The sequence below is a fragment of the Melanerpes formicivorus genome, unplaced genomic scaffold, assembly GCF_026170545.1.
Source record: "Melanerpes formicivorus ecotype bairdi unplaced genomic scaffold, bMelFor1.0.p_v2 SCAF_54, whole genome shotgun sequence".
Lineage (NCBI taxonomy): Eukaryota > Metazoa > Chordata > Aves > Piciformes > Picidae > Melanerpes > Melanerpes formicivorus.
The window spans coordinates 2,229,886-2,254,623 of record NW_027142406.1 but is presented as its reverse complement, the minus strand read 5'-3'; the positions used below and the strand labels follow the sequence as shown (position 1 = coordinate 2,254,623).

At 48.1% G+C, this 24,738-nt stretch overlaps 1 protein-coding gene across 1 annotated transcript; it reads right to left on the bottom strand.

Annotated features, from left to right (window-relative positions):
- Nucleotides 1-5,714: 5,714 nt before the first annotated feature.
- RAD51AP1 (RAD51 associated protein 1) lies at nucleotides 5,715-24,717 on the bottom strand. Its single transcript, XM_068160927.1, has 9 exons — nucleotides 24,595-24,717; nucleotides 22,411-22,460; nucleotides 20,712-20,850; nucleotides 18,778-18,887; nucleotides 17,591-17,665; nucleotides 13,139-13,288; nucleotides 10,940-11,095; nucleotides 8,360-8,503; nucleotides 5,715-6,599 (listed from the first exon to the last, which is right to left on the bottom strand). Exons 1-9 carry the CDS (start codon nucleotides 24,612-24,614, stop codon nucleotides 6,472-6,474), a joined length of 972 nt encoding a protein of 323 aa, XP_068017028.1. The 5' UTR covers nucleotides 24,615-24,717; the 3' UTR covers nucleotides 5,715-6,471.
- Nucleotides 24,718-24,738: the final 21 nt, after the last annotated feature.

Here is a 24,738-nt window from a genome sequence, read left to right as displayed (position 1 = left end):
GAAAAAGAAAAAGAAAAAGAAAAAGAAAAAGAAAAAGAAAAGAAAAAGAAAAAGAAAAAGAAAAAGAAAAAGAAAAAGAAAAAGAAAAAGAAAAAGAAAAAGAAAAACGATAAAAAGAAAAAGAAAAAAGAGAAAGGAAAAGGAAAAGGAAAAGGAAAAATAATTAAAAGGGGAAAAAATAGAAAGAAGGAAAAGGAAAAGGAAAAGGAAAAGGAAAAGGAAAGGAAAAGGAAAAGGAAAAGGAAAAGGAAAAGGAAAAGGAAAAGGAAAAGGAAAAGGAAAAGGAAAAGGAAAAAGGAAAAGGAAAAGGAAAAGGAAAAGGAAAAGGAAAAGGAAAAAGGGAAAGGAAAAAGGGAAAGGAAAAAGGGAAAGGGGGTTGGGGGGGCATAAGCAGCAGCTGATTTCAGCAGAGATAAACTCACTCATGTTTCAAAGTGTACCTGGTGGAGAAGAGAACACACATTCTATTATCACTTTTTTTTTTAACCACAGGCTGGGGGCTAATGGGGCTACATTTTTTACTGCAGACTGATACAGAATACAGAATTAACGAGGTAGGAAAAGACCTTTGAGATCATCAAGTTCAACCTATCACCCAACACCATCTCATCAACTAAACCATGGCACCAAGTGCCTCATCCAAGCACTTTTTAAACACTTCCAGTGATGGTGACTCCACCACCTCCCTGGGCAGCACATTCCAATGGCCAATCTCTCTATAAAGAACTTCTTCCTAACATCCAGCCTAAATCTCCCCTGGCACAGCTTGAGACTGTGTCCTCTTGTTCTGGTGCTGCTTGCCTGGGAGAAGAGACCAAACCTCACCTGGCTACAACCTCCCTTTAGGTAGTCATAGAGAGCAATAAGGTCTCCCCTGAGCCTCCTCTTCTCCAGGCTAAGCAACCCCAATTTTCCACTCTTCATCTATGTGGCTGGGTATAGAAATTCTTCCCAGAAAGAGAGATTGGCCATTGGAATGTGCTGCCCAGGGAGGTGGTGGAGTCACCATCCCTGGAGGTGTTTAGCAGGAGACTGGACGAGGCACTTGGTGCCATGGTTTAGTTGATTAGATGGTGCTGGACGATAGCTTGGACTCGATGATCTCAAAGGTCTTTTCCAATCTGGTTAATTCTAATTCCAGTTCCATCCCATCCAGACCATGTTTTTCCTTCAAATGACAGTTTCAAAACTCTCCAGTGCTCTATCTATATCTTGCCGATTTAAATGTTGCCAGGAACTTTGGCAGCTCTCCACGTTTGCAGCTCCTCTGCAGGTAGGCTAAATTCAGACAGCTCTGAGCAAACACATCTCATCTGCCTTTGCTTTAGGAGCACTCTTCTAGAAAAGGCTTTGAGCCATCATGTCTGCCCAATGCTGCCTGCAGGGATCTGTCAGTAGGGCAGATGGAAGGGGTGGGAGCAGCCAGGCAAGGCACAAGAGCACTGAGACCCACTGATGTGACAGGAAAGTGGGCTCAGAAGTGTTCTCTTACTGATCTTCAGCTCAGGCATGCCAGCTGGTCTGTTTCTCCAAAGCTGGCAGTGGCTTCATGGTTGCTTCTGCATAGCCATGTGAACATGACCAAAGAGAGTATATTTTCGAAGGGATCTGAGTTCCAACTGCTACAAGAGAACTGGATATTATTAAAAGCACAGGCAGATGAATCTGCTAGGTCTTTGCATGCACAGATACAGAGCTTTAGCATACATGATGTCCTCTAGAAATGTAATGCCTTGTACAGAATCAAGGAAGCATAGAATGGCTTGAGTTGGGCAGGGCATCCAAAGGTCAGCTAGTCCACCCCCATCCCTTGCAATTAGCCTCCAATAGAGGTTGCAGACCTGAGGAACAGCTAACTACAGAATCACAGAATATATCCGGTTGGAGGAGACCTCCAGGATCATCCAGTCCAACTTTCAACCCAGCATTGAAGGCTCAACAATAAACCGTGTCCCTAAGCACTAGGTCCACAGACTGCTTGAACACCTTCAGGGACAGAGACTCCAGCACTGCCCTGGGCAGAACATTCCAGGGTTTGAGAACTCTTTCAGTGAAGAAATATTTCCTAATATCCATCCTGAACTTCCCCTGGCACAGCTTGGAACCATTTCCTCTGGTCCTCTCCCTTGGCACCAAGGAGAAAAGGCTGCCCCCTTCCTTGCTCCAACCTCCTTCCAGGTAGTTGTAGAGAGTGATGAGGTCTCCCCTCAGCCTCCTCTTCTTCAGACCACACAAACTCAGCTCCCTCAGATGCTCCTTGTAGCCCAGATGCTCCAGACCCTTCTCCAGCCTCATTGCCCTTCTCTGGACACACTCCAGCACCTCAATGTCCTTCCTGTAGTGAGGGCCCAAAACTGAACACAGCATTTGAGATGTGGCCTCACCAGTGCTGATCACAGGGGGATGATCACCCCCTTGTCCCTGCTGGCCATAGTGTTTCTAATCCAAGCCAGGATGCCACTGGCTTTCTTGGCTACCTGGGCACTGCTGACTGATATTCTGTCAACTACCAATACCCCCCAGGTCCCCCTCCAAGTCTCAGCTTTCCAACCACAATGCCAACTGCCATCTAATACTCTCTCACTGCCTGTTTTTAGTCTTTTTATGATCTCATTGAAGTCCATTATTCCTGTTGTACCCTCTGGTGCTCACACATCCCCCAGCTCTTTGCAAACCCGACTGCGAACCACACAGCTCTGCAGTGCTGGAATAATTTCGCTTGCTGCCCTCTACCGTTGATTTCCGACATAGCTACAAGCTCCTGCTTGCATGCTGAGAAATGTGTGCCCGTCAGAGAATCATAGAATCATAGAATCAATAAGGTTGGAAAAGACCTCAGAGATCATCAAGTCCAACCTGTCACTGAGGGCCTCATGACTACTAAACCATGGCACCACGTGCCACGTCCAATCCCCTCTTGAACACCTCCAGGGACGGTGACTCCACCACCTCCCTGGGCAGCACATTCCAATGGCTAACAACTCCCTCTGTGAAGAACTTTCCTAACACTTCTGCTGAGACGGGGGCCAGAAGATATCTCTAAGACAACTACCTGATTAAAGCTCTTCAGAATGAAAGGAACTACCAAAACTAAATGAAGTTTTACACAGAATTGTTTTCCTCCCTTAACTTCCACTAAAATAGGAAGAGTGATTTGAAGAGGATCTTTTATCTGTTCAAGGAGGGGGGGAAAAAAGTAAGATAGCCATTGTCTCTATTTTATGTGATGGTCTGTCTCCAAGCAGATAAATATCATCTGTCTTTCATGTTTCATCAGATCTTATTTCCTCATATTGCCTCATATTTCACACAGTCACAGAATGTTAGGGGTATGAAGGAACCTCAAAAGATCATCTAGTCCAAATCCTCTGCCAGAGCAGGATCACCTGAAGTAGATCACACAGGAACACAACCAGGAGGGTTTTGATTGTCTCCAGAGAAGGGAACTCCACAACCTCTCTGGGCAGCCTGCTCCAGGGCTCTGGCAACATCACAGTGAAAATGTTTTTCCTTCTGTTCACATGGAGCCTCCTCTGCTCCAGCTTGCACCCACTGCCCCTTGTCCTGTCATTGGGCATCCCTGAGCAGAGCCTGGCTCCAGCCTCCCAACACTGCCCTGCACATCTTTATAAACATGAATGAGGTCACCCCTCAGGCTCCTCTGCTCCAAGCTAAAGAGCCCCAGCTCCCTCAGCCTGTCCTTAGCAGGGAGATGTTCCACTGCCTTCAGCAGCTTTGTGGCTCTGTGCTGGACTCTTTCAAGCAGCTCCTTGAGGTCCTTCTTGAACTGAGGTGCCTGGAATTGGATACAATATTCCTGATGTGGCTTCACCAGGGCATGTGACTGACTGGGCCACATGGAGTGTAATTATGGAAAAGAATTTGGGACTGAAAAGGGATTGAGATGCCTGAGGATTAGACAGAAATTAGACTAAGGAATATGTAGATCCTGACTTTTACATACAAGGACAGGCAAGCTTCAGGCCCTTTTTGTGCTTTTGTTCAGTTAAGGCTAAGGAAAACTAATTTTTCACTCTTAAGAAATTGGGAGATTAAAATCAATTAAAATAAAAAGCAGTGGGGGAGGGGGGAAGTGATAAATTTCAGATTTTCAGTATCCCAACTGTACAGCAACAACACAGTCTCCAAGTCCTTGTTTAAAATGTACACAAGTATGGTGAATACTGTGTGAGGAGTGAAAGATTCAGCACAGTAGCAACAGCCTTAATTCAGTTACAGAATTTCAGTTACAGAATTAACCAGGCTGGAAAAGACATCAGAGATCATCAAGTCCAACCTATCACCCAACACCATCTAATCAACTAAACCATGGCACCAAGCACCCCATCCAGTCTCTTCCTAAACACCTCCACGGATGGGGACTCCACCACCTCCCTGGGCAGCACATTCCAATGGCCAATCTCTCTTTCTGGGAAGAATTTCTTCCTAACATCCAGCCTAAACCTCCCCTGGCACAGCTTGAGACTGTGTCCCCTTGTTCTGGTGCTGGTTGCCTGGGAGAAGAGACCAACCCCCACCTGGCTACAACCTCCCTTCAGGTAGTCGTAGACAGCAAGGTCTCCCCTGAGCCTCCTCTTCTCCAGGCTAAGCAACCCCAGCTCCCTCAGCCTCTCCTCCAGGGCTGTGCTCCAGACCCCTCCCCAGCTTTGTTGCCCTTCTCTGGACACCTTCCAGCAAGTCAACATCTTTCCTAAACTGAGGGGCCCAGAACTGGACACAGGATTCAAGCAGTGATGCCTCACAACTAGAATAAGCTGCTCAAGGCCTCATCCAGCCTGGCCTTGAATACCCCCAGGGAGGAAGCATCCACAACCTCCCTGGACAGCCTATTCCAGAGTTCCACCCTCACACTGAAAAACTTAAGATCCAGTCTACCCCTTCTCTTCCTCACCTTCAAACCATTCTCCCTTGTCATAGTATCATAGTATCAGTCAGGGTTGGAAGGGACCTCAAGGATCATCTAGTTCCAACCCCCCTGCCATGGGCAGGGACACCCCACACTAGATCAGGCTGGCCACAGCCTCAGCCAGCCTGGGCTTAAACACCTCCAGGGACAGGACCCCAACCACCTCCCTGGGCAACCCATTCCAGGGCTTCACCACTCTCATGGGGAAGAACTTCCTCCTCACCTCCAGCCTGAATCTCCCCACCTCCAGCTTCATTCCATTCCCCCTAGTCCTATCACTACCTGAGATCCTGAGCAGTCCCTCCCCAGCCTTCCTGGAGCCCCCTTCAGATACTGGAAGGCCACAATGAGGTCACCTCAGAGCCTTCTCTTCTCCAGACTGAACAGCCCCAACTGCCTCAGTCTGTCCTCACAGGGGAGCTGCTCCAGCCCTCTGATCATCCTCCTGGCCCTTCTCTGGACACCTTCCAGCACCTCCACATCCCTCTTGTACTAGGGGCTCCAGAACTGGCGGCAGTACTCCAGGTGGGGTCTCAGCAGAGCTGAGCAGAGGGGGAGGATCACCTCCCTCGACCTGCTGGCCACTCTTCTCCTGATGAAGCCCAGGATTGGGCTATTGTTAGATTGGATTGTCCTATTGCTGGACACCCTCATGAAAAGTCTCTCTCCAGCCAGTCCCTGCAAGATCCCTTCAGGTGCTGGATGGCAGCTGTAAGGTCTCCCTGGAGCCTTCTGCAGGCTGAAGTTTAGAAGTGAATTCTCAAAGGAGGACAACCAATTCACAGAATTCATTTAATTATATACTTTATTTTAAAAAACACTCCATTGTTAAAACCCCCAAACATTCCTCTATATAATACATCCCAAAAATCAGTGAGCTCCACATATGTGATAGGCAAACACCAACAGACTTGGAGAGGTTAGGGACAAACTTCCCAGGAAATGGTGACTTACCTCTTGCAAGGAAGATCTGCCAACTCTTTAACTTTTGTTTGTGTTAAGCATTCATTTGAGATAGGGAACTCTACAGCTGACATGGTGCTGCCTAAGCTACTTTAAGGCCAAGAGTTTAAATATTTGCAATTAAAACTGACACAGACACATGTCTCTGAGTATATTACACCAAAGGGCCGGTGACATGGCTGTCACCTTAATTAATAACATCATTTAGTAGCACTTGAGGAGGCCTAGCACTGTGCAGAATAAAAACTCATCATTTTTTCCAACATGTACATAACAGTCCTCCAAGCTGGATGATGCCACCAAGCTTTTGCTGCTCACCTTCTATTCATAAGCAAAACACTTTCAAAAGCCTTCTCCTCCTCCAGGTGGCATCTTGTCACATGGCACTTAACTGCTGGTAGCACTGGGATGCAGTGGGTTTTGACTCTTGCTAGGCTGGAGAGTGAATCACTTTGTAAAGTCCTTTCCTCCAGGTCACTTGGCACTTAACTGCTGGTAGCACTGAGATGAAATGGTTTGACTCTTGCTAGGTTGGAGAGTGAACCACTTTCTAAAGTCCTTTCCTCCAGGTCACTTGGCACTTAACTGCTGGTAGCACTGGGATGAAGTGGTTTGACTCTTGCTAGTCTGGAGAGGCCGAGTCTAAGGCACTGAGTAGGTGACTTAACTGAAATGTGTTTTGCAGGGTTATTACTGCTTCCTGATGCAGCTGAAAAGAATGTTAAAACAGAAAGAAGGTGTAAGGTTAAAGAAGGAAAAAAGAAAATCATGGAAATCATAGGACAAAGCATAGCCAGCAGGTCAAGGGAGGTGCTTCTCCCCCTCTACTCCTCTCTGGTGAGACCCCACCTGGAGTACTGCATCCAGGAAGGATCTGAAGGTGCTGGAAGGTGTCCAGAGAAGAGCCAGGAGGATGAGCAGAGGGCTGGAGCTGCTCTGCTATGAGTACAGGCTGAGGGAGAGTTGGGGCTGTTCAGTATAGAGAAGAGAAGGCTCTGAGGAGACCTAATTGTGGCCTTCCAGTATCTGAAGGGGGCTACAAGAAAGCTGGGGAGGGACTTTTTAGGGTGTCAGGGAGTGATAGGACTGGGGGGAATGGAACAAAATCAGAAATGGGTAGACTGAGATTGGATGTTAGGAAGAAGTTCTTCCCCATGAGGGTGGTGAGAGACTGGCACAGGTTGCCCAGGGAGGTGGTGGAAGCCTCATCCCTGGAGGTTTTTAAGGCCAGGCTGGATGTGGGTCTGGTCAACCTGATCTAGAATGAGGTGTTCCTGCCCATGGCAGGAGGGTTGGAACTGGATGATCCTTGAGGTCCCTTCCAACCCTAACATTCTGTGATTCTATGTCTGTTTTCTTTTCATAGTTTTCATAGCAGAACAACAACAAAAGTATTTTAAGGATAATGCAAAAAGGTTTGAATAAGACACCACAGAAGCACTCACTGGGGATCAGTCTGTTTGGGAGCCACTGCAGCAGGGACGGTGCACAGTTTTAATTAACACACGGGAGCAACGCTGGACAAGAACATAAAAAACTCTTCCCAGTGTAGTCAAAGAACACCTAAACACAATTCCATGTGGGAAAAGGTGGCTTGGAAGAGAGGAGATGAACAGAAAGTGTACAGAAGATAAAAGATGAAGGACAATCAGAGACAGGAATCAGCAAGAGCGTGGGCAAACTTCAAGGAAAAAAGCTTTCAAGCTTCACTAGAGTTAAAGCACTCCAACATTTTTCTAATCTTGTTTGGAATAGATACTAAGGCAGCAAATACAAGAGAGAAATAAAGCTCTTAGGAAGACAAAAATGGCCACAAGACCATTAAGATTTGATGCACACTGGAAAATACCTTGTTAATCTCCCCCCACATAAAGGAGTTAAGGAGGGAAGAGGAAAGGAGGAAGGGAAGGGAAGAAGAGGAAGGGAGGGAAGGGAGGGAAGATGAAGGGAGGGAAGGGAGGGAAGATGAAGGGAGGGAAGATGAAGGGAGGGAAGAGGAAAGGAGGGAAGGGAAGAGAGGGAAGAAAAGGAAAGGAGGGGAGGGAAGAGAGGGAAGAAGAGGAAAGGAGGGGAGGGAAGAGAGGGAAGAAAAGGAAAGGAGGAGAGGGAAGAGAGGGAAGAAGAGGAAAGGAGGGGAGGGAAGAGAGGGAAGAAGAGGAAAGGAGGGGAAGGAAGAGAGGGAAGAAGAGGAAAGGAGGGGAGGGAAGAGAGGGAAGAAGAGGAAAGGAGGGGAAGGAAGAGCGGGATGAAGAGGAAAGGAGGGAAAAGAGGAAAGAAGAGGAAAGGAAACACAGACACCCCTTTTCTTTCCTTGTTCTTTTCAGCTCTACAGCCATCAGAATACCTTTCACCACAAAAGGGCACACATTTAACTGAAATACAATTTATTTCTTTGTTTGCTTTTAGGAGAGGCTGCTAAAAACTTAAGCCATCTAATGTATCTGTTTGTAGTTACAATCTTACAGGTACCTGGAGGTATCCATTTAGGCTTCTTGTCTGTTACTGGACTCGATGTATGCAGAGGCCTCCCAATCGGTTGTGAAGAGCTGGAGATCTTTTGGGTCGGCTCAGATTTGTGTTGTGGCATCGGTGAAGGAGAAGCTAGAGGTGATACTTAGTTGGAAAATAAAGTGACTTTAGAAAGACACTCCTCAACACAAAAATCATCACACTGCAGAAGATAGAATCATAGAATCAACCAGGTTGGAAAAGACCTCAGAGATCATGAAGTCCAACCTATTGCCTACTACCTAACACCTGTCAATTAAACCATATCTTCAAGTGCCAAATCCAAGCCTTTTTTTGAACACCTCCAGGGATGGTGACTCCATCACCTCCCTGGGCTGAACATTCCAATGGCCAATTATCCTTTCTGGGAAGAACTTTATCCTCATCTTAAGCCTAAACTTCCCCTGGCGCGCCTTGAGAGTGTGTTCCTTTGTTCTGGTGCTGGTTGCCTGGGAGAAGAGATTCCTCTCCTATGAGGACAGACTGAGGCAGTTGGGGCTGTTCAGTCTGGAGAAGAGAAGGCTCTGAGGAGACCTCATTGTGGCCTTCCAGTATCTGAAGGGGGCTACAAGAAGGCTGGGGAGGGACTGCTCAGGATCTCAGGGAGTGATAGGACTAAGGGGAATGGAATGAAGCTGGAGGTGGGGAGATTCAGGCTGGAGGTGAGGAGGAAGTTCTTCACCATGAGAGTGGTGAAGCCCTGGAATGGGTTGTCCAGGGAGGTGGTTGGGGCCCTGTCCCTGGAGGTGTTTAAGGCCAGGCTGGATGAGGCTCTGGCCAGGCTGATCTAGTGTGGGGTGTCCCTGCCCATGGCAGGGGGGTTGGAACTAGATGATCCTTGTGGTCCCTTCTAACCCTGACTGATACTATACTAAGAGACCAACCACCACTTGGCTATAACCTCCCTTAAGGTACCTGTAGAGAGCAATAAGGTCTCCTCTGAGCCTCCTCTTCTCCAGCCTAAATAACCCCAGCTTCCTCAACCTGTCCTCACAGGGCTGTGCTCCAGACCTCTCCCCAGCCTCATTGCCCTTCTCTGGACACATTCAAGTGTCTCAATATCCTTCTTAAACTAAGGAACTGGACACAGTAATCAAGGTGTGGTCTAATCAGTGCTCAGGGAAGAATGACTTCTCTGCTCCTGCTGGCCACACTATTCCTGATAGAGGCCAGGATGCCATTGGCCTTCTTGGCCACCTGGGCACACTGCTGGCTTGTGTTCAGCCAGCTGTCAACCAGTACACCTCCAGATGATCTAGACCATGGTACAGGACAAGCTAGCTCCCTGTATGGAGTGAAACAATGGGTATGTTACTAGGTTGTCACATTTTTAATGGCGTCTAAGCAGTCAGTCCTGTCATACTCTGGAATTTCAACCCTGGTAAGCAGGCTAACAACTTCTTTCTGAAGACTTTCCATATATGGAACTTCTAAAGGAAGATTCTTCTGTCAGCTACACAGAGCAAACCATTCCTTGTCATTAACTAAAACTCGTTTTAAACTAATTTATACCTTTTGAACTCAAGCCTGAAATTAAAAGACATTACTGAGTCAGAAGATTAATATCATGGCAAGAATCTTCTTTAACTATTTGAAGGAAAAAGGCACAGTGAACAGTTCACTCTGAAGGCATGCTCCACCTGGAGTACTGTGTCCAGTTATGGAACTCTTATTACAGGAAGGATCATGTCCAGAGAAGGGCCACAAGGATGAGCAGAGGGCTGGAGCTCCTCTCCTATGGAGACAGACTGAGGCAGTTGGGGCTGTTCAGTCTGGAGAAGAGAAGGCTGAGAGGTGACCTAATTGTGGCCTTCCAGTATCCTAAGGGGGCTACAAGAAAGATGGGGAGGGACTTTTGAGGGTGTCAGGGAGTGACAGGACTAGGGGGGAATGGAACAAAACCAGAAATGGGTAGATTGAGATTGGAAGTTAGGAAGAAGTTCTTCCCCATGAGGGTGGTGAGAGCCTGGCACAGGTTGCCCAGGGAGGTGGTGGAAGCCTCATCCCTGGAGGATTTTAAGGCCAGGCTTTATGTGGCTCTGGGCAACCTGATGTAGTGTGAGGTGTCCCTGCCCATGGGAGGGGGGTTGGAACTGGATGATCCTTGAGGTCCCTCCCAAGCCTAACAATTCTGTGATTCTGTGCACATTTCATGTTTTCCACCAAGCACTCAGTAGAAGTGGCACTGTTTAGCCATCCTTGAATTAGAAATTAATAAATGCAACTGCAAGAAGAGGCTCTGAGATTGTAATTGAAAGAAAGAAATCCTGAAATCACTCCTTGTTATTTAACCCTTCCTTAAAAGCTGGAATTATATATATATATAAAACAACTCTATTCACTTTTGTCTACTTCTATTGTAAAGAGCTTTAGCTTACTCTAAAGCACTTTTTCAGGGCTTTTTCCATCTCTCCTCCCTTTACTCTGCATATAGTCACTGTCATCATAGCCCTGCACAGTCTGTCAGCCAAATGTGTCTACTCCTTCAGCAAAAGTAGAAAAGACTTACTTTATAACTTCAAATTCACAGTACCAACTTACCTGTACTATTACTCTTGGCTTTGGGAGTTTTCTTCTGTCTTTCTGTTGGCATCTTTTCCCTGGGTTTCTTTTTATTTCCTTTAGCTTTTTTCTTTTCCACAGCAAAGTCTTCATCCTCATCTCCACTATAATCTGAATCTTCTTCTGACTCCTCACCTACAGCAAGGAAATACAATTTCCTATTACTCCAGGGCCTCCTAATCACATTTTGGACATTAAAAAAATGGATATCTTAAGGACAGTCAAACAAATGTGCACATTTCTACAGGCTGAACTGAGGAAGAAAAAGCCCTCTTCAAACATTCTGTATTTGGCTCTGAGCAACCTGCTGTAGTGTGAGGTGTCCCTGCCCATGGCAGGGGGGTTGCAACTGGATGATCCTTGAGGTCCCTTCCAACCCTGACAATTCTGTGATTCTATGATTCTACAGAGTTCTTCCTCTGTCCTTGAATAATGGAATGCTCTGATACAAACCAGCACACAGTGATGATTTGAACAGCAGAATTACCAATATTCCATGTCTGCAAGATAAAAAAAAAAGTCAAACACATTTGGCAGGGCTTCTGATTTTTCCATATTCCTACTCAGGACTGGATAAAGTGGGAGCACTATGTTTGATTTCAGCTGTAAAGTAAGATTTTATGGATGCATTTTGAAAAAAGCCCAGATATGACCAGATCTTAAAAATAGTTCTCTATCAACAGGGATACCTGGATTTTTACCCTGCTATTTTATTTCACTGTCAATTCTAGAAATACTTTTCCAATAACCCATACAGTAAGGAACAAAAGAATGGATACAGACACATTAACCACTGGGGAATGAGAGACAGCCCTCATACCTTGGACCTGGACAGGCTGGAGAGGTGGGCACAAGCCAACCTCATGAGGTTCAACAAGACCAAGGGCAGGGTCCTGCATCTGGGTGGAGGCAATCCCAGGCACAAATCCAGGCTGGGCAGGGACTGGCTGGAAAGCAGCCCTGAGGAGAGAGACTTGGGGGTGCTGGTGGACAAGAAGCTCAACATGAGCTCTCAGTGTGCACTTGCAGCCCAGAAAGCCAATCAGATCCTGGGCTGCATCAGAAGTGTGGCCAGCAGGGCAAGGGAAGTAATTCTCCCCCTCTGCTCAGCTCTGCTGAGACCCCACCTGGAGTCCTGCCTCCAGTTCTGGAGCCCCTAGTACAAGAGGGATGTGGACATGCTGGAAGGTGTCCAGAGAAGGGCCAGGAGGATGATCAGAGGGCTGGAGCACCTCTCCTGTGAGGACAGACTGAAGGAGTTGGGGCTGTTCAGTCTGGAGAAGAGAAGGCTCTGAGGTGACCTCATTGTGGCCTTCCAGTGTCTGAAGGGGGCCTACAAGAAGGCTGGGGAGGGACTGCTCAGGATCTCAGGGAGTGATAGGACTAGGGGGAATGGAATGAAGCTGGAGGTGGGGAGATTCAGGCTGGAGGGGAGGAGGAAGTTCTTCCCCATGAGAGTGGTGAAGACCTGGAATGAGTTGTCCAGGGAGGTGGTTGGGGCTCTGTCCCTGGAGGTGTTTAAGCCCAGGCTGGATGAGGCTCTGGCCAGCCTGATCTAGTGTGGGGTGTCCCTGCCCATGGCAGGGAGGTTGGAACTAGATGATCCTTGTGGTCCCTTCCAACCCTGACTGATACTATGACACTATGATACTCTGCAGGTATTCAATACTAGGCTGCTACTAGAAACAGAGCATGAGGCTAGGCTGACATCTCCTGTTGGATGCAGCATATTTTTTTAAGAGTTAAGAACTGGAGGAAGGAAGGAAGCAAGGGTGACTACTTAGTTCTTAAAAATAAAGATAAGCAAAGCCAGTACTCAAAGTGCTAACATCTGACACTGCTCCTGAGTCACTGAATGCAAACTCCAGACGACAAGTGGAAAAATGAGCAGAGGTTACACTTCCCTGGACAAGGAGGGTAGAAGAAATTTGTTCTGGCATAACTGCAGCAAATGCAGTGTAATTGTTGCCAGTGTGGGGGCTGTGTATGAATAAGCTCCAATGCTTAGATTTACTGTCAAAGCACAACTGAGGTGCCACTAGTATTACATGAAAATGCCTCAGCAAGAGGGGGAGGTAAAACACAAGCATTATGCATCTCACTGGAAAGATAAACTAGATGTAAGGCATCACATTCAAAGTGCATCTAAGGAGAGGGCTTTTATAGAGAACAACTTACTGGGTACAGCCTCTGGGTCAGAGTCAGTAGCATGCTCTCTGTCATCACCGTCAATGGTCAGTGACTTCTCATGTGCTGGTACTTTAGATGCTGCTGGGTTTTGCCTACAGACACCCCCAGGTATGTCATCATCCATGACTTGATTCAGGCCTAGAAAAAAGGAGGTAGGTTAATAAATTAAAATTCACAGTACCTCTATTCTCCACCTCAAAAAGAAGCAAGCATTTGAGTCTTCAGAATTTCCTGTTGAAGTATACTACACAGAAGTATGTCACCAGCCCTTGTTCTGATGTGACTCTCATCTTCCTCTTTTAATTGATGAAACTGTGTCTTCTGGTTTTGGAGGCTATCCACACTGGTCTGCAGTCAAGCTATGGAAAGGATGGAAGACCAGAAATAAAACTAGAAGCATGAAAAGGTTCCCAATGGCACAGCAAATACTTTGGACATGCTTAAGCATTATGGATTCATCCAGGAGTTGAGTCTAAGTGTAGTGTCTTGAAGAAGTAAATCCAGTCAGCATAAAACTATCATGCCTGTTGCTTTCCCAACTAAATTTTGCTCACCTGTAACAATCTGTAATGAGGAGACACTGAGAGAGCTGGGTCTCTTTAGCTTGGAGGAGAGTAAGGGGTGACCTCATTCATGTTTATAAATATATAAAAGGTGAGTGCCAAGATGGAGCCAGGCTCTGCTGGGTGGTTGTCCTGGATGGACAAAAAGCCTCAAAATTACTCTGAATCAGACAATGAGGCAGAAGTTAGTAGATCTGGTTCTTTAGGCTTGCTTGAACATGTCTCAGAGCCAGAATGAGGCAGGTGGGCATGCTTTTGGCCATGTTTGAAAAGAAGGCTTTCTACAGGTTGCAATACCAGGGTTTTATCCCTAGCTCTGTGTTGCTACCGGCCAGTATTGCCTGGGGAAATCTCTAAACCTTTATTTAGAATAACCTTTATTGAGAATAAACCAAACCAGGTTGGAAGAGACCTTCAAGATCATCGTGTCCAACCCATCAACCAATCCAACCCACCCAAACAGCTAACCCATGGCACCAAGCACCTCATCAAGTCTCCTCCTGAACACCTCCAATGACGGCGACTCCACCACCTCCCCGGGCAGCCCATTCCAATGGGCAATCACTCTCTCTGGATAGAACTTCTTCCTAATGTCCAACCTGAACCTCCCCTGGCGCAGCCTGAGACTGTGTCCTCTTGTTCTGGTACTGGCTCCTGGGAGAAGAGACCAACCTCTGCCTGGCTACAACCTCCCTTCAGGTAGTTGTAGAGAGTGATAAGGTCACCCCTGAGTCTCCTCTTCTCCAGTCTGAGCAACCCCAGCTCCCTCAGCCTCTCCTCACAGGGCTGTGTTCCAAACCCCTCACCAACTTTGTTGCCCTTCTCTGGACTCGTTCCAGCAAGTCAACATCCTTCCTAAACTGAGGGGCCCAGAACTGGACACAGTACTCGAAGTGTGGCCTAACCAGTGCAGTGTACAGGGGCAGAATGACCTCCCTGCTCCTGCTGGCCACACTGTTCCTGATGCAGGCCAGGATGCCATTGGCCCTCTTGGCTGCCTGGGCACACTGCAGGCTCATGTTCAGCCTGCCATCGACCAGTATCAGCCCAAAGAGCCAGAGCCTGGTCTTGCAATTGTCCATGCTCTGGAAGGAACCAGGAGCTTCACTTGGAAGCTAAGCTGCGTTTCAGTTTACCCAGACAAGACAGCAAGGACCCCTCGCTGTTTCAGCGTTGTGAAGCCCAGAGGGCAGACACTCGTCTTGCCGGGCCGAGAGGTGAAACCCCAGAGGCGCTGAGGCCCCGGGGCAGTTTCATTTGACTGCAGCAAGGAGCGAGCGCTGCTGCAAAGGGATTACAGCCGAGAAACCTCCCCTCTACAAAGCTTTCAGCTGCAAACCCTTTGGGAACAAATCCTGCCTCAGCAATAAGCTGCAGACACCAACAGAAAGTGAAACGGTGCTCCTGCAGCTTCCACGTGGTCGGGGCCAGTTTGGTTTGTCTAGATCTTAACGTGTGCCACGAGGTATCAGGATCAGTGAGGGATTACAACGTCTGATTGTTATAAGCATCTATTGCAGGTCTGTTGCCTTGGGGAATTCCGGAGTTCCCCCCCCCCGCCCCCCGCCCCGCTGTGGGCCATCACCGGCTGCATTGCCGAGGTTGCTTTTCTTTACAGTTTAAAGCGCTCTTTGTTGTTTCTGGATCGTTGTACATATTGTCTAAATTGTTACTTGTTCCTGCTGGGGGAGGATCTGTTCCACGACCCAACCCCTCCAATCTGTAAATAGCTTTGGATTAATGGTGGTTTTTTGTGGGACTTTTTTTTAATTAATAAAATTATTAATTTTTTATTAATGAATCGCCCCGTTTATTGATCATTAATTTATCCTTTCACAGACCACAACAGTGGTGGCCAATGACAGCACAAGGGACAGCATAATGGAAGTTGAGACACAGGAAGATGACCATGAGCCAGCAATGTGTCCTTGTGGCCAAGAAGGCCAATGGTATTCTGGGGTGTATTAGAAGTGGGGTGTCTAGCAGGCTGAGGGAGGTTCTCCTCCCCCTCTACTCTGCCCTGGGGAGGCCACTGTGTCCAATTCTGGACACCTCAGTTCAAGGATCATAGTATCATAGCATCATAGTGTCAGTCAGGGTTGGAAGGGACCACAAGGATCATCTAGTCACAAGCCCCCTGCCATGGGCAGGGACACCCCACACTAGGTCAGGCTGGCCACAGCCTCAGCCAGCCTGGCCTTAAACACCTCCAGGGACAGGGCCTCAACCACCTCCCTGGACAACCCATTCCAGGGCTTCACCACTCTCATGGGGAAGAACTTCCTCCTCACCTCCAGCCTGAATCTCCCCACCTCCAGCTTCATTCCATTCCCCCTAGTCCTATCACTACCTGAGATCCTGAGAAGTCCTTCCCCAGCCTTCCTGTAGGCCCCCTTCAGATACTGGAAGGCCACAATGAGGTCACCTCAGAGCCTTCTCTTCTCCAGACTGAACAGCCCCAACTGCCTCAGACTGTCCTCACAGGAGAGGTGCTTCAGCCCTCTGCTCATCCTCGTGGCTCTTCTCTGGACACCTTCCAGCACCTCCAGATCCCTCTTGTCATAGGGGCTCCAGAGCTGGAGGCAGTACTCCAGGTGGGGTCTCAGCAGAGCTGAGCAGAGGGGGAGAATCACCTCCCTTGCCCTGCTGGCCACACTTCTCCTGATTGGCTTTGCGGGCTGCAAGTGCACACTGAGAGCTCCTGGTGAGCTTCTCCTCCACCAGCACCCCCAAGTCTCTCTCCTCAGGGCTGCTTTCCAGCCAGTCACTGCCCAGCCTGGATTTGTGCCTGGGATTGCCTCCACCCAGATGCAGGACCCTGCACTTGCTCTTATTGAACTTCATGAGGTTGGCTTGTGCCCACCTCTCCAGCCTGTCCAGGTCCCTCTGGATGGCCTCCCTTCCCTCCAGCCTGTCTGCTGCACCACACAGCTTGGTGTCATCAGCAAACTTGCTGAGGGTGCACTCAGTGCCACTGTCCATGGCACCCACAAAGATGTTGAACAAGACAGGTCCCAGGACTGAGGGACTCCGCTTGTCCCTGGCCTCCACTGGGACATGGAGCCATTGACAGCCACTCTTTGGGTGCAGCCATCAAGCCAGTTCCTTATCCATCTAGTGGTCCACCCATCACACCCATGTGTCACCAGCCTGGAGACCAGGATGTGGTGCGGGACAGTGTCGAAGGCTTTGCTCAGGTCCAGGTAAACGACATCAGTTGCTCACCCCTCATCTATTAATCTCAGGGAACTGCTTGAAAGAGTCCAGTGCAGAGCCACAAAAATGATGAAGAGAATGGAACATCTCTCTGCTGAGGAATGGCTTGGAGAAGAGGAGACTAAGGGGTTGCCTTATTCATGTTTATAGATATCTAAAGGGTGAGTCCCGAGAGAATGGAGGCAGGCTCTGCTGGGTGATGGCCAATGGCAGCACAAGGGGCAATGGGTGGAAGTTCAGACATAGAAAGTTTCATGGAAACAGAAGGAAACATTTTTTTCAGTGTGATTGTGACAGGACACTTGAACAGGCTGCTCAGGGGGGTGGTGGAGTCTCCCTCTCTGGAGATATTCAAAACCTACCTGGATGTGTTCTTGTGTGATCTGCTCTAGGTGATCCTGCTCTGGTAGAAGGGTTGGACTGGATGAGCTTTCGAGGTCCCTTCCAGCACCCCTAACATTCTGTGATCTGATTCAGCAATCCAGAATTTTTACCATTTTAAGACAGAGATAAAATTTTAATCAAAAAATAATGGATCCTTCATCCTCCAGTCTTTAAGACTTTTTTTTTCCCCCATGTAAGTGAAAGGCAGAAACCAATGGATACATAAATGTGTCTTCAAATGCTACTCATGGAAAGACAGAGTATGAGAAAAACTCACCTAAAAGTTCACTGTCTACACTGCAGTTGGATAACACAGGCCTTCTAAGTTCATTTCTTGATTCAACATTTTTACCTGTTTCAGGATCCAGAAAAGAAACAAACAATAACATAAAGTGTTAGTGTGTTAACCCTATGTTATTAAAAGCCAAGATGTTAAGAAATTAATATAGCTAATGTCTTTCTTCATCTATCTCTAATCAAACTGTAAGTTTCCAAGATGTTATAGAAAGGTTACTTTTTCTCACAGAACAAAACATGTATATAAAAAGCCCAGCAGAAGGCAGAAGTTCTAGACACTACCTAGAAATTCTCATTTCCTTATCAAGACATCCTGGCAGGGTTCTACACATTGGCCACAGCAACCCTATGCAGTGCTACAGGCTGGGGTCAGAGTGGCTGAGAGCAGCCAGGCAGAGAGGGACCTGGGGGTACTGGTTGATAGTAGGATGAACACGAGCCAGCAGTGTGCCCAGGTGGCCGAGAAGACCAATGGCATCCTGGCCTGGATCAGGAACAGTGTGGCCAGCAGGAGCAGGGAGGTCATTCTGCCCTGGACTCAGGACTGGTTAGGCCACACCTTGAGTCCTGTGTCCAGTTCTGGGTCCCTCAGTTTAGGAAAGATGTTGAGTTGCTGGAAGGTGTCCAGAGAAGGGCAACAAAGCTGGAGAAGGATCTTGAGCACAGCCCTGTGAGGAGAGGCTGAGGGAGCTGGGGTTGCTTAGCCTGAAGAAGAGGAGGTTCAGGGGAGACCTTACTGATGTCTACAACTACCTGAAAGGAGGCTGTAGACAGGTGAGGGCTGGTCTGTTCTCTCACGCAACCAGCACCAGAACAAGAGGACACAGTCTCAAGCTGCGCCTGGGGAGGTTTAGGCTGAATGTTAGGAAGAAGTTCTTCCCAGAAAGAGAGACTGGCCATTAGAATGGGCTGCCCACAAGGGTGGTGGAGTCACCATCACTGGAAGTGTTTAGAAAGAGACTGGATGAGCACTTGGTGCCGTGGTTTACTTGATAAGATGGTTTTGGATGATAGGTTGGACTCAACGATCTCAAAGGTCTTTTCCAACCTGGTTAATTCTATTCTATTCTATTCAAACATGATTTTCAACCTATTTCATTATAAAATAAATTATCTGTGAATTCACTACATATAAATATAAAGCATTGCATTGAACTGCAAAATAACCTTGTGGTTCTGAATTGTGCACCTCAGGGATATTTGCAGATTTTTCTTTGATGGATAAGGCTAAGGCCACTTCTAAGTCCCTTTGATAAAGTTTGTCATCCAAAGATATCCTGGGGAAAAAATAAACATACATGAGTGTTATAGATCTACTTTTCACTCAATTAACTCCTTTAAATTCAAACACTTGTGAAGAGATTCATATTGCAACACATTTTATAGCCTATCATATGAATCACAGAATGGTCTTGGAGATCCCCCAAAGGTCAGCTAGTCCAACCACCTCCGCAGTATGCAGGAGCATCAGTCTGGAGAAGAGAAGGCTCCAAGGAGACATTATTGCGGCCTTCTAGGATCTGAAGGGGCCTGCAAGAAAGCTAGGTAGGGACACTTTAGTGTGTCAGGGAGTGATAGGACTGGGGGGAATGGAGCAAAACTAGAAACATGTAAATTCAGATTGGATGTTAGGAAGAAGTTCTTCCCCATGAGGGTGGTGAGACACTGGCACAGGTTGCCCAGGGAAGTTGTAGAAGCCTCATCCCTGGAAGTTTTTAATTCCCAGCTGGATGTGGCTCTCAGCAACCTGATCTAGTATGAGGTGTCCCTGTCCACAGCACATGGATTGGAACTGGCTGATCCTTGAGGTCCCTTCCAACCCTAATAACTCTATGATTCAACTAGACCAGGGTGCCCAGAGCCTACGATTACTTCCCAAGATGACTTAAAATATTACACTAATATCTCAAGCACACTGAACTTAAATTATCATTCCAAAACATTGTAGGTACTCATAACTGGCAGTATCACAGAGAAAGATGGTTAAGTTTGTTTGAAATACCACACTGAAGTGCAATGCTTATACACAACTTTACCACCAAAACAATCAGATTTCTTTTTTTCATTGACATTGACTTCATCTTTTATATCAATCCTTACACAGAATCTTTTTCAAGGAGTCAAACTTGTATTTATGCCTCTAGTTTATGAGTTAAGATGCTCAGAATTGTTAGTTATATAACTGCTATATCAGTTGAGGAAAGATGTTGAGTTGCTGGAAGGTGTCCAGAGAAGGGCAACAAAGCTGGGGAGGGGTTTGGAGCACAGCCCTGTGAGGAGAGGCTGAGGGAGCTGGGGTTGCTTAGCCTGGAGAAGAGGAGGCTCAGGGGAGACCTTCTTGCTGTCTACGACTCCCTGAAGGGAGGTTGTAGCCAGGTGGGGGTTGGTCTCTTCTCCCAGGCAAGCAGCACCAGAACAAGAGGACACAGTCTCAAGCTGCACCAGGGGAGGTTTAGGCTGGATGTTAGGAAGAAATTCTTCACAGAGAGAGTGATTGCCCATTGGAATGTGCTGCCCAGGGAGGTGGTGGTGTCACCATCATTGGAGGTGTTTAGGAGGAAACTTGATAGGGTGCTTGTTTCCATGGATTAGTTGATTAGGTGGTATTGGATGATAAGTTGGACTCGATGATCTTGAAGGTCTCTTCCAACCGGGTTTATTCTATTCTATTCTATTCTATTCTATTCTATTCTATTCTATTCTATTCTATTCTATTCTATTCTAATTCTAATTCTAATTCTAATTCTGCCCTGCAGAGATACCAATACAAGATTGGATAAGGAAATCTGTTCTGCACTTACACAAACTGCTTGCTGGGAGTTTTTCAGAGCTGTGACAGAACAGACATGACTCACTACTGTACTTGGGCAAATTTCGTTGTCTGTGTGTGATCACATTATCCTTGATTTGCAACTGTGCCAATAAAGCTGAAGAATTTTATCACAGCAAAATATTAGGTTCTTGTTCTCCCCTGCTTAAAATTCGAGGGGAAAAAATAAACAACCAAACCAAACAAAACAGAACAAACCATCAAGCCAAGCCAAGTATTATTTCTGAAAACCATCTTTACACAGAGTTGACCACATGTCAACATTCCTTACCTTTTACTAGGTGTCTGCTTTTGTGACTGAGTCGATTCTTTGTTTGGCTTTTTTTGCTTCTCTTTTCTCTCCTTTGGATCCTTGAGCTGTGTTCTGGATTTTTTGCTTGAAGGTGCACCTATACATGCAAAGTCTTCATCTGTTTAGAGGGAACAGCAACAACCTTTAATGAGTTTTACTACATTCTTCCATGAGGTCAAAAGAAATTGTTCCATTTAATTTCATCACACACTGAAAACATACCAAAGGTAACTTCTCTGAAATTAGTTGTGTTTTCAGAGGGCACAACAACTATAAACTAGACTGTTCTTACATGTATTTTACATGACAATTTAACAAGACCTCTTTTGCATACACTTTTATTATCTCAGATTGTATCACCAATATGGCACTAAGGCCTCAGCCTCCGATGTGCTACCAGATTTTTCATAACTGACTAAAAAAGAACTGAATTGAATTAACCAGGTTGGAAAAGACCTTTGAGATCATTGAGTCCAACCTATCACCCAACACCATCTAAGCAACTAAACCATGGCACCAAGTGCCTCATCCAGTCTCTCCCTAAACACCTCCAGTGATGGTGACTCCACCACTTCCCTGGGCAGCACATTCCAATGGCCAGTTCAGGTAGCTGTAGACAGCAATAAGGTGTTCCCCAGCCTCCTCTTCTCCAGGCTAAGCAACCCCAGCTCCCTCAGCCTCTCCTCACAGGGCTGTGCTCCAAACCCCTCCCCAGCCTTGTTGCCCTTCTCTTGACATGTTCCAGCAAGTCAACATCCTGCTTAAACTGAGGGGCCCAGAACTGGACACAGTACTTAAGGTGTGGCCTAACCAGTGCTGAGAGAACAATGGGTACAAGCTGGAACACAGGAGGTACCACCTCAACATGAGGAGAAACTTCTTTACTGTAGGAGTGATGGAGCACTGGAACAGGCTGCCCAGAGAGCTTGTGGAGTCTCCTTCTCTACAGAAACTCAAAACCTACTTTGATGCATTCCTCTGTGACCAACCCTAGGTGATCCTGCTTTGGCAGGGGGATTGGACTCAATGATCTCTAGAGGTCCCTTCCAACCTCTAACATTCTATGATTCTGTGAAGGGGTCACTTAGAACTAGATAAGGTCATCCAGAGCCCCACTGATCCTCAACTTAAGTATTTCCCAGGATGGAGCCTCATACACCTCCCTGGGCAATCTGTTCCAGTGCTCAGACACCTTCATTGTAAAGAACTTCTTCACAACATCCAATTGAAATCCATTCTTCTCAAACTTCAAACCATTGCAGGCCCCCTTCAGGTACTAGAAGGTGGCAATCAGGTCTCTGCAGAGCCTTCTCCAGGCTGAAGAACCTCAGCTCACTCAGCCTGTCCCTGACCATTTTTGTGGTCCTCTGGACCCACTCCATCAGGCCCATGTCCTCCCTATTGCGGGCTCCAGAGCTGGATGCAGTATTGCAGGTGTGGTATCACTAGAGCAAAGTGGCAGAATTCCCTGTCTCCATCTGCTGGCCATGCTTCTTTTGATGCAGCCCAGGATGCCACTGGCCTTCTGGGCTGCACCTCACACTGTCTGCTCAAATCCAGCTTCTTGTCCAGCAGCACCCCCAAGTCCTTTTCCTCAGGGCTGCCTTCTACCACCTCCTCCCCCAGCCTGTATCACATTTTGAGCCATTTCTGTTAGGTACATGAGCATGTCACTTACCATCATCTTCCAAGTCTCCAAACTGAGAATAATCAACAATTTTCTTGTTCCTGTGGCAAAAAACCATACACTATCAGTACTCTCAGACTGAGCATCTTGACTGGCTAACAGATGATTTGGGGGGAAATCCAGTTTTACAAGAAAAAAAAAAACACATTCCAATGTGGGTATAAGCAGCACTACTGAATTCACAGATTCATAGAATGGTTTAGGTCGGAAGGGACATTGAAGATCATCTAGTTCCAGATCCTCTGCCACAGGCAGGGACACCTCCCACTAAACCTGGTCACTCAAGCCCTCATCCAGCCTGGCCTTGAACACAGTGAGGGGGTATCCACGACCTCCCTGGGCAACCTGTTCCAGTGTTTCTCCACCCTTACTGTAAAGAATGTCTTCCTAATCTCCAGCCTAAATCTGCCCTCCCCAAGCTTCAGTCTATTCCCTCTTGCTGTATCACTACACGCCCTTATAAAAAGTCCCTTCCTGGCTTTATGTAGCCCACTTCAGGTACTGAAAGGCTCTTCTAAAATCTCCCCAGAGCCTTCTTTTCTCCAGGATGAACAACTCCAGCCTGTTCCCATAGGGGAGGTTCTCCAGCCCTCTGATCATCTTTGTGACCCTCCTCTGGAAGCAGCTCCATGTCCCTCTTATGCTGGGGGCACCAGAACTGGATGCAGTAGTCCAGGTGGGGTCTCACAAGAGCAGAAGGGCAGTATCACTCCCTCATCCTGCTGGTCACCCTTTTGATACAGCCCAGCACATGGCTTGCCTTCTGGGCTGCAAGTGGACATTGCTGGCTCATGTTGAGTTTATCATCAACTGGCATCTTCAAGTCCTTCTCCAGACAGCTCTCAAGCCACTCCTCACCCAGTCTGTATCTGTGCTTGGGGCTGCCCTTGCCTAGGTGTTGGACCTTGCACTTGGCCCTGTTGAACTTCACAAGAGCCCACCTCTCAAGCTCAGGGAAGACCTTATTGCTCTCTACAACTCCCTGAAGGGAGGTTGTAGCCAGGTGGGGGTTGGTCTCTTCTCCCAGGCAACCAGCACCAGAACAAGGACACAGTCTCTCTCACAGTTTAGGCTAGATCTTCACAGAAAGAGAGATTGGCCATTGGAATGTGCTGCCCAGGGAGGTGGTGGGGTCACCATCCCTGGAGGTGTTTAAGAAGAGACTGGATGACACATTTAGTGCCATGGTCTAGTTGACTAGTTAGGGTTGGGCGAGTGGTTGAACTTGATGATCTTGGAGGTCTCTTCCAAACTGGTTGATTCTGTGATTCTGTGAAGCCTGCCCAAGACTGTGTCCATCCCTCCCCTCCAGCACGTCAACCGGACCACACAGCTTGGTGCCATCCACAGACTTGCCGAGGGCGCCTCAATCCCAACGCCCGCGTCGCTGCTAAACAGCGCTGCTCCCAGTACCGACCCCTGAGGGACAGCACTTGTCGCTGCTCGCCATTTGGACATTTGCCGTGGGTCACAGCTCTCTGCCTGCAGCCATCCAATACCACCTGGCTCTTAGGAACAGCTTCGAGATTATTAATTTTTTTTAAACGCCTCTATTTCTTAAAGTCACCGCTTTTGGTCATTCTTGCGGTGGGAGCGCTGTACTCTCCCGGCGTACACACCGCTCCCGAGCCGCTACCGTTCAGCGGAACTGTTTAACGCCGGGCTCCCTTCTTAGGCACTTGAAATGTGTTTTCCATAACCTTCCCGGGCGAGTTTCCCAAGCGACGCTGCCGCCGCCACGCAGAAAGGGCTCAGGGGACGCTTTCAAGCCCACCCGAGGGACACCGCCCGCCGCGGCTGCTGTCAGCTGCCTGCCCGGTTGCCCGCGCTTTTTATCCCCAGCTGGTAGGGAAGCAGCGGCAGGCCTGTCCTCAAGCCCTGCGCTACCCTACGGCGCGGAGGAGCTCGGTTGGGAGCGGCAGGACTCTAAGGACGGAGAGCGGCTGCGGCGGAGCGCTGAGGGGCGGCAGAGACCCAACCGCTCCCTCCGTGGGCAACGGCCGCCGCCGGCGCGCGCGCCTGGGGCTTTCTAGGAACCGTCACGCGGCGCCGCTGGGCGCGAGCGCCTGCCGCCCGCGCACCTCGGAACCGCGCGGCCCGGCCGGCGGCGCCGGCAGCCCGCACCCCCCGCGCCCCATTCCCGCTCCGCGCGGACACGCGCGAGCGCGCACGCACCTCCTCACCGGCCGCGACATCCCGCTGCCGGCGGCGGGAAGCGGGCGCGGGACACGGGCACGGACGCCGGTGACGACGTTGCCGGTGCTCCCCCTCCTGGGGCGGGCCCCGCCTCAGCACATTCGCCACGAAGCGGGTCTGTGT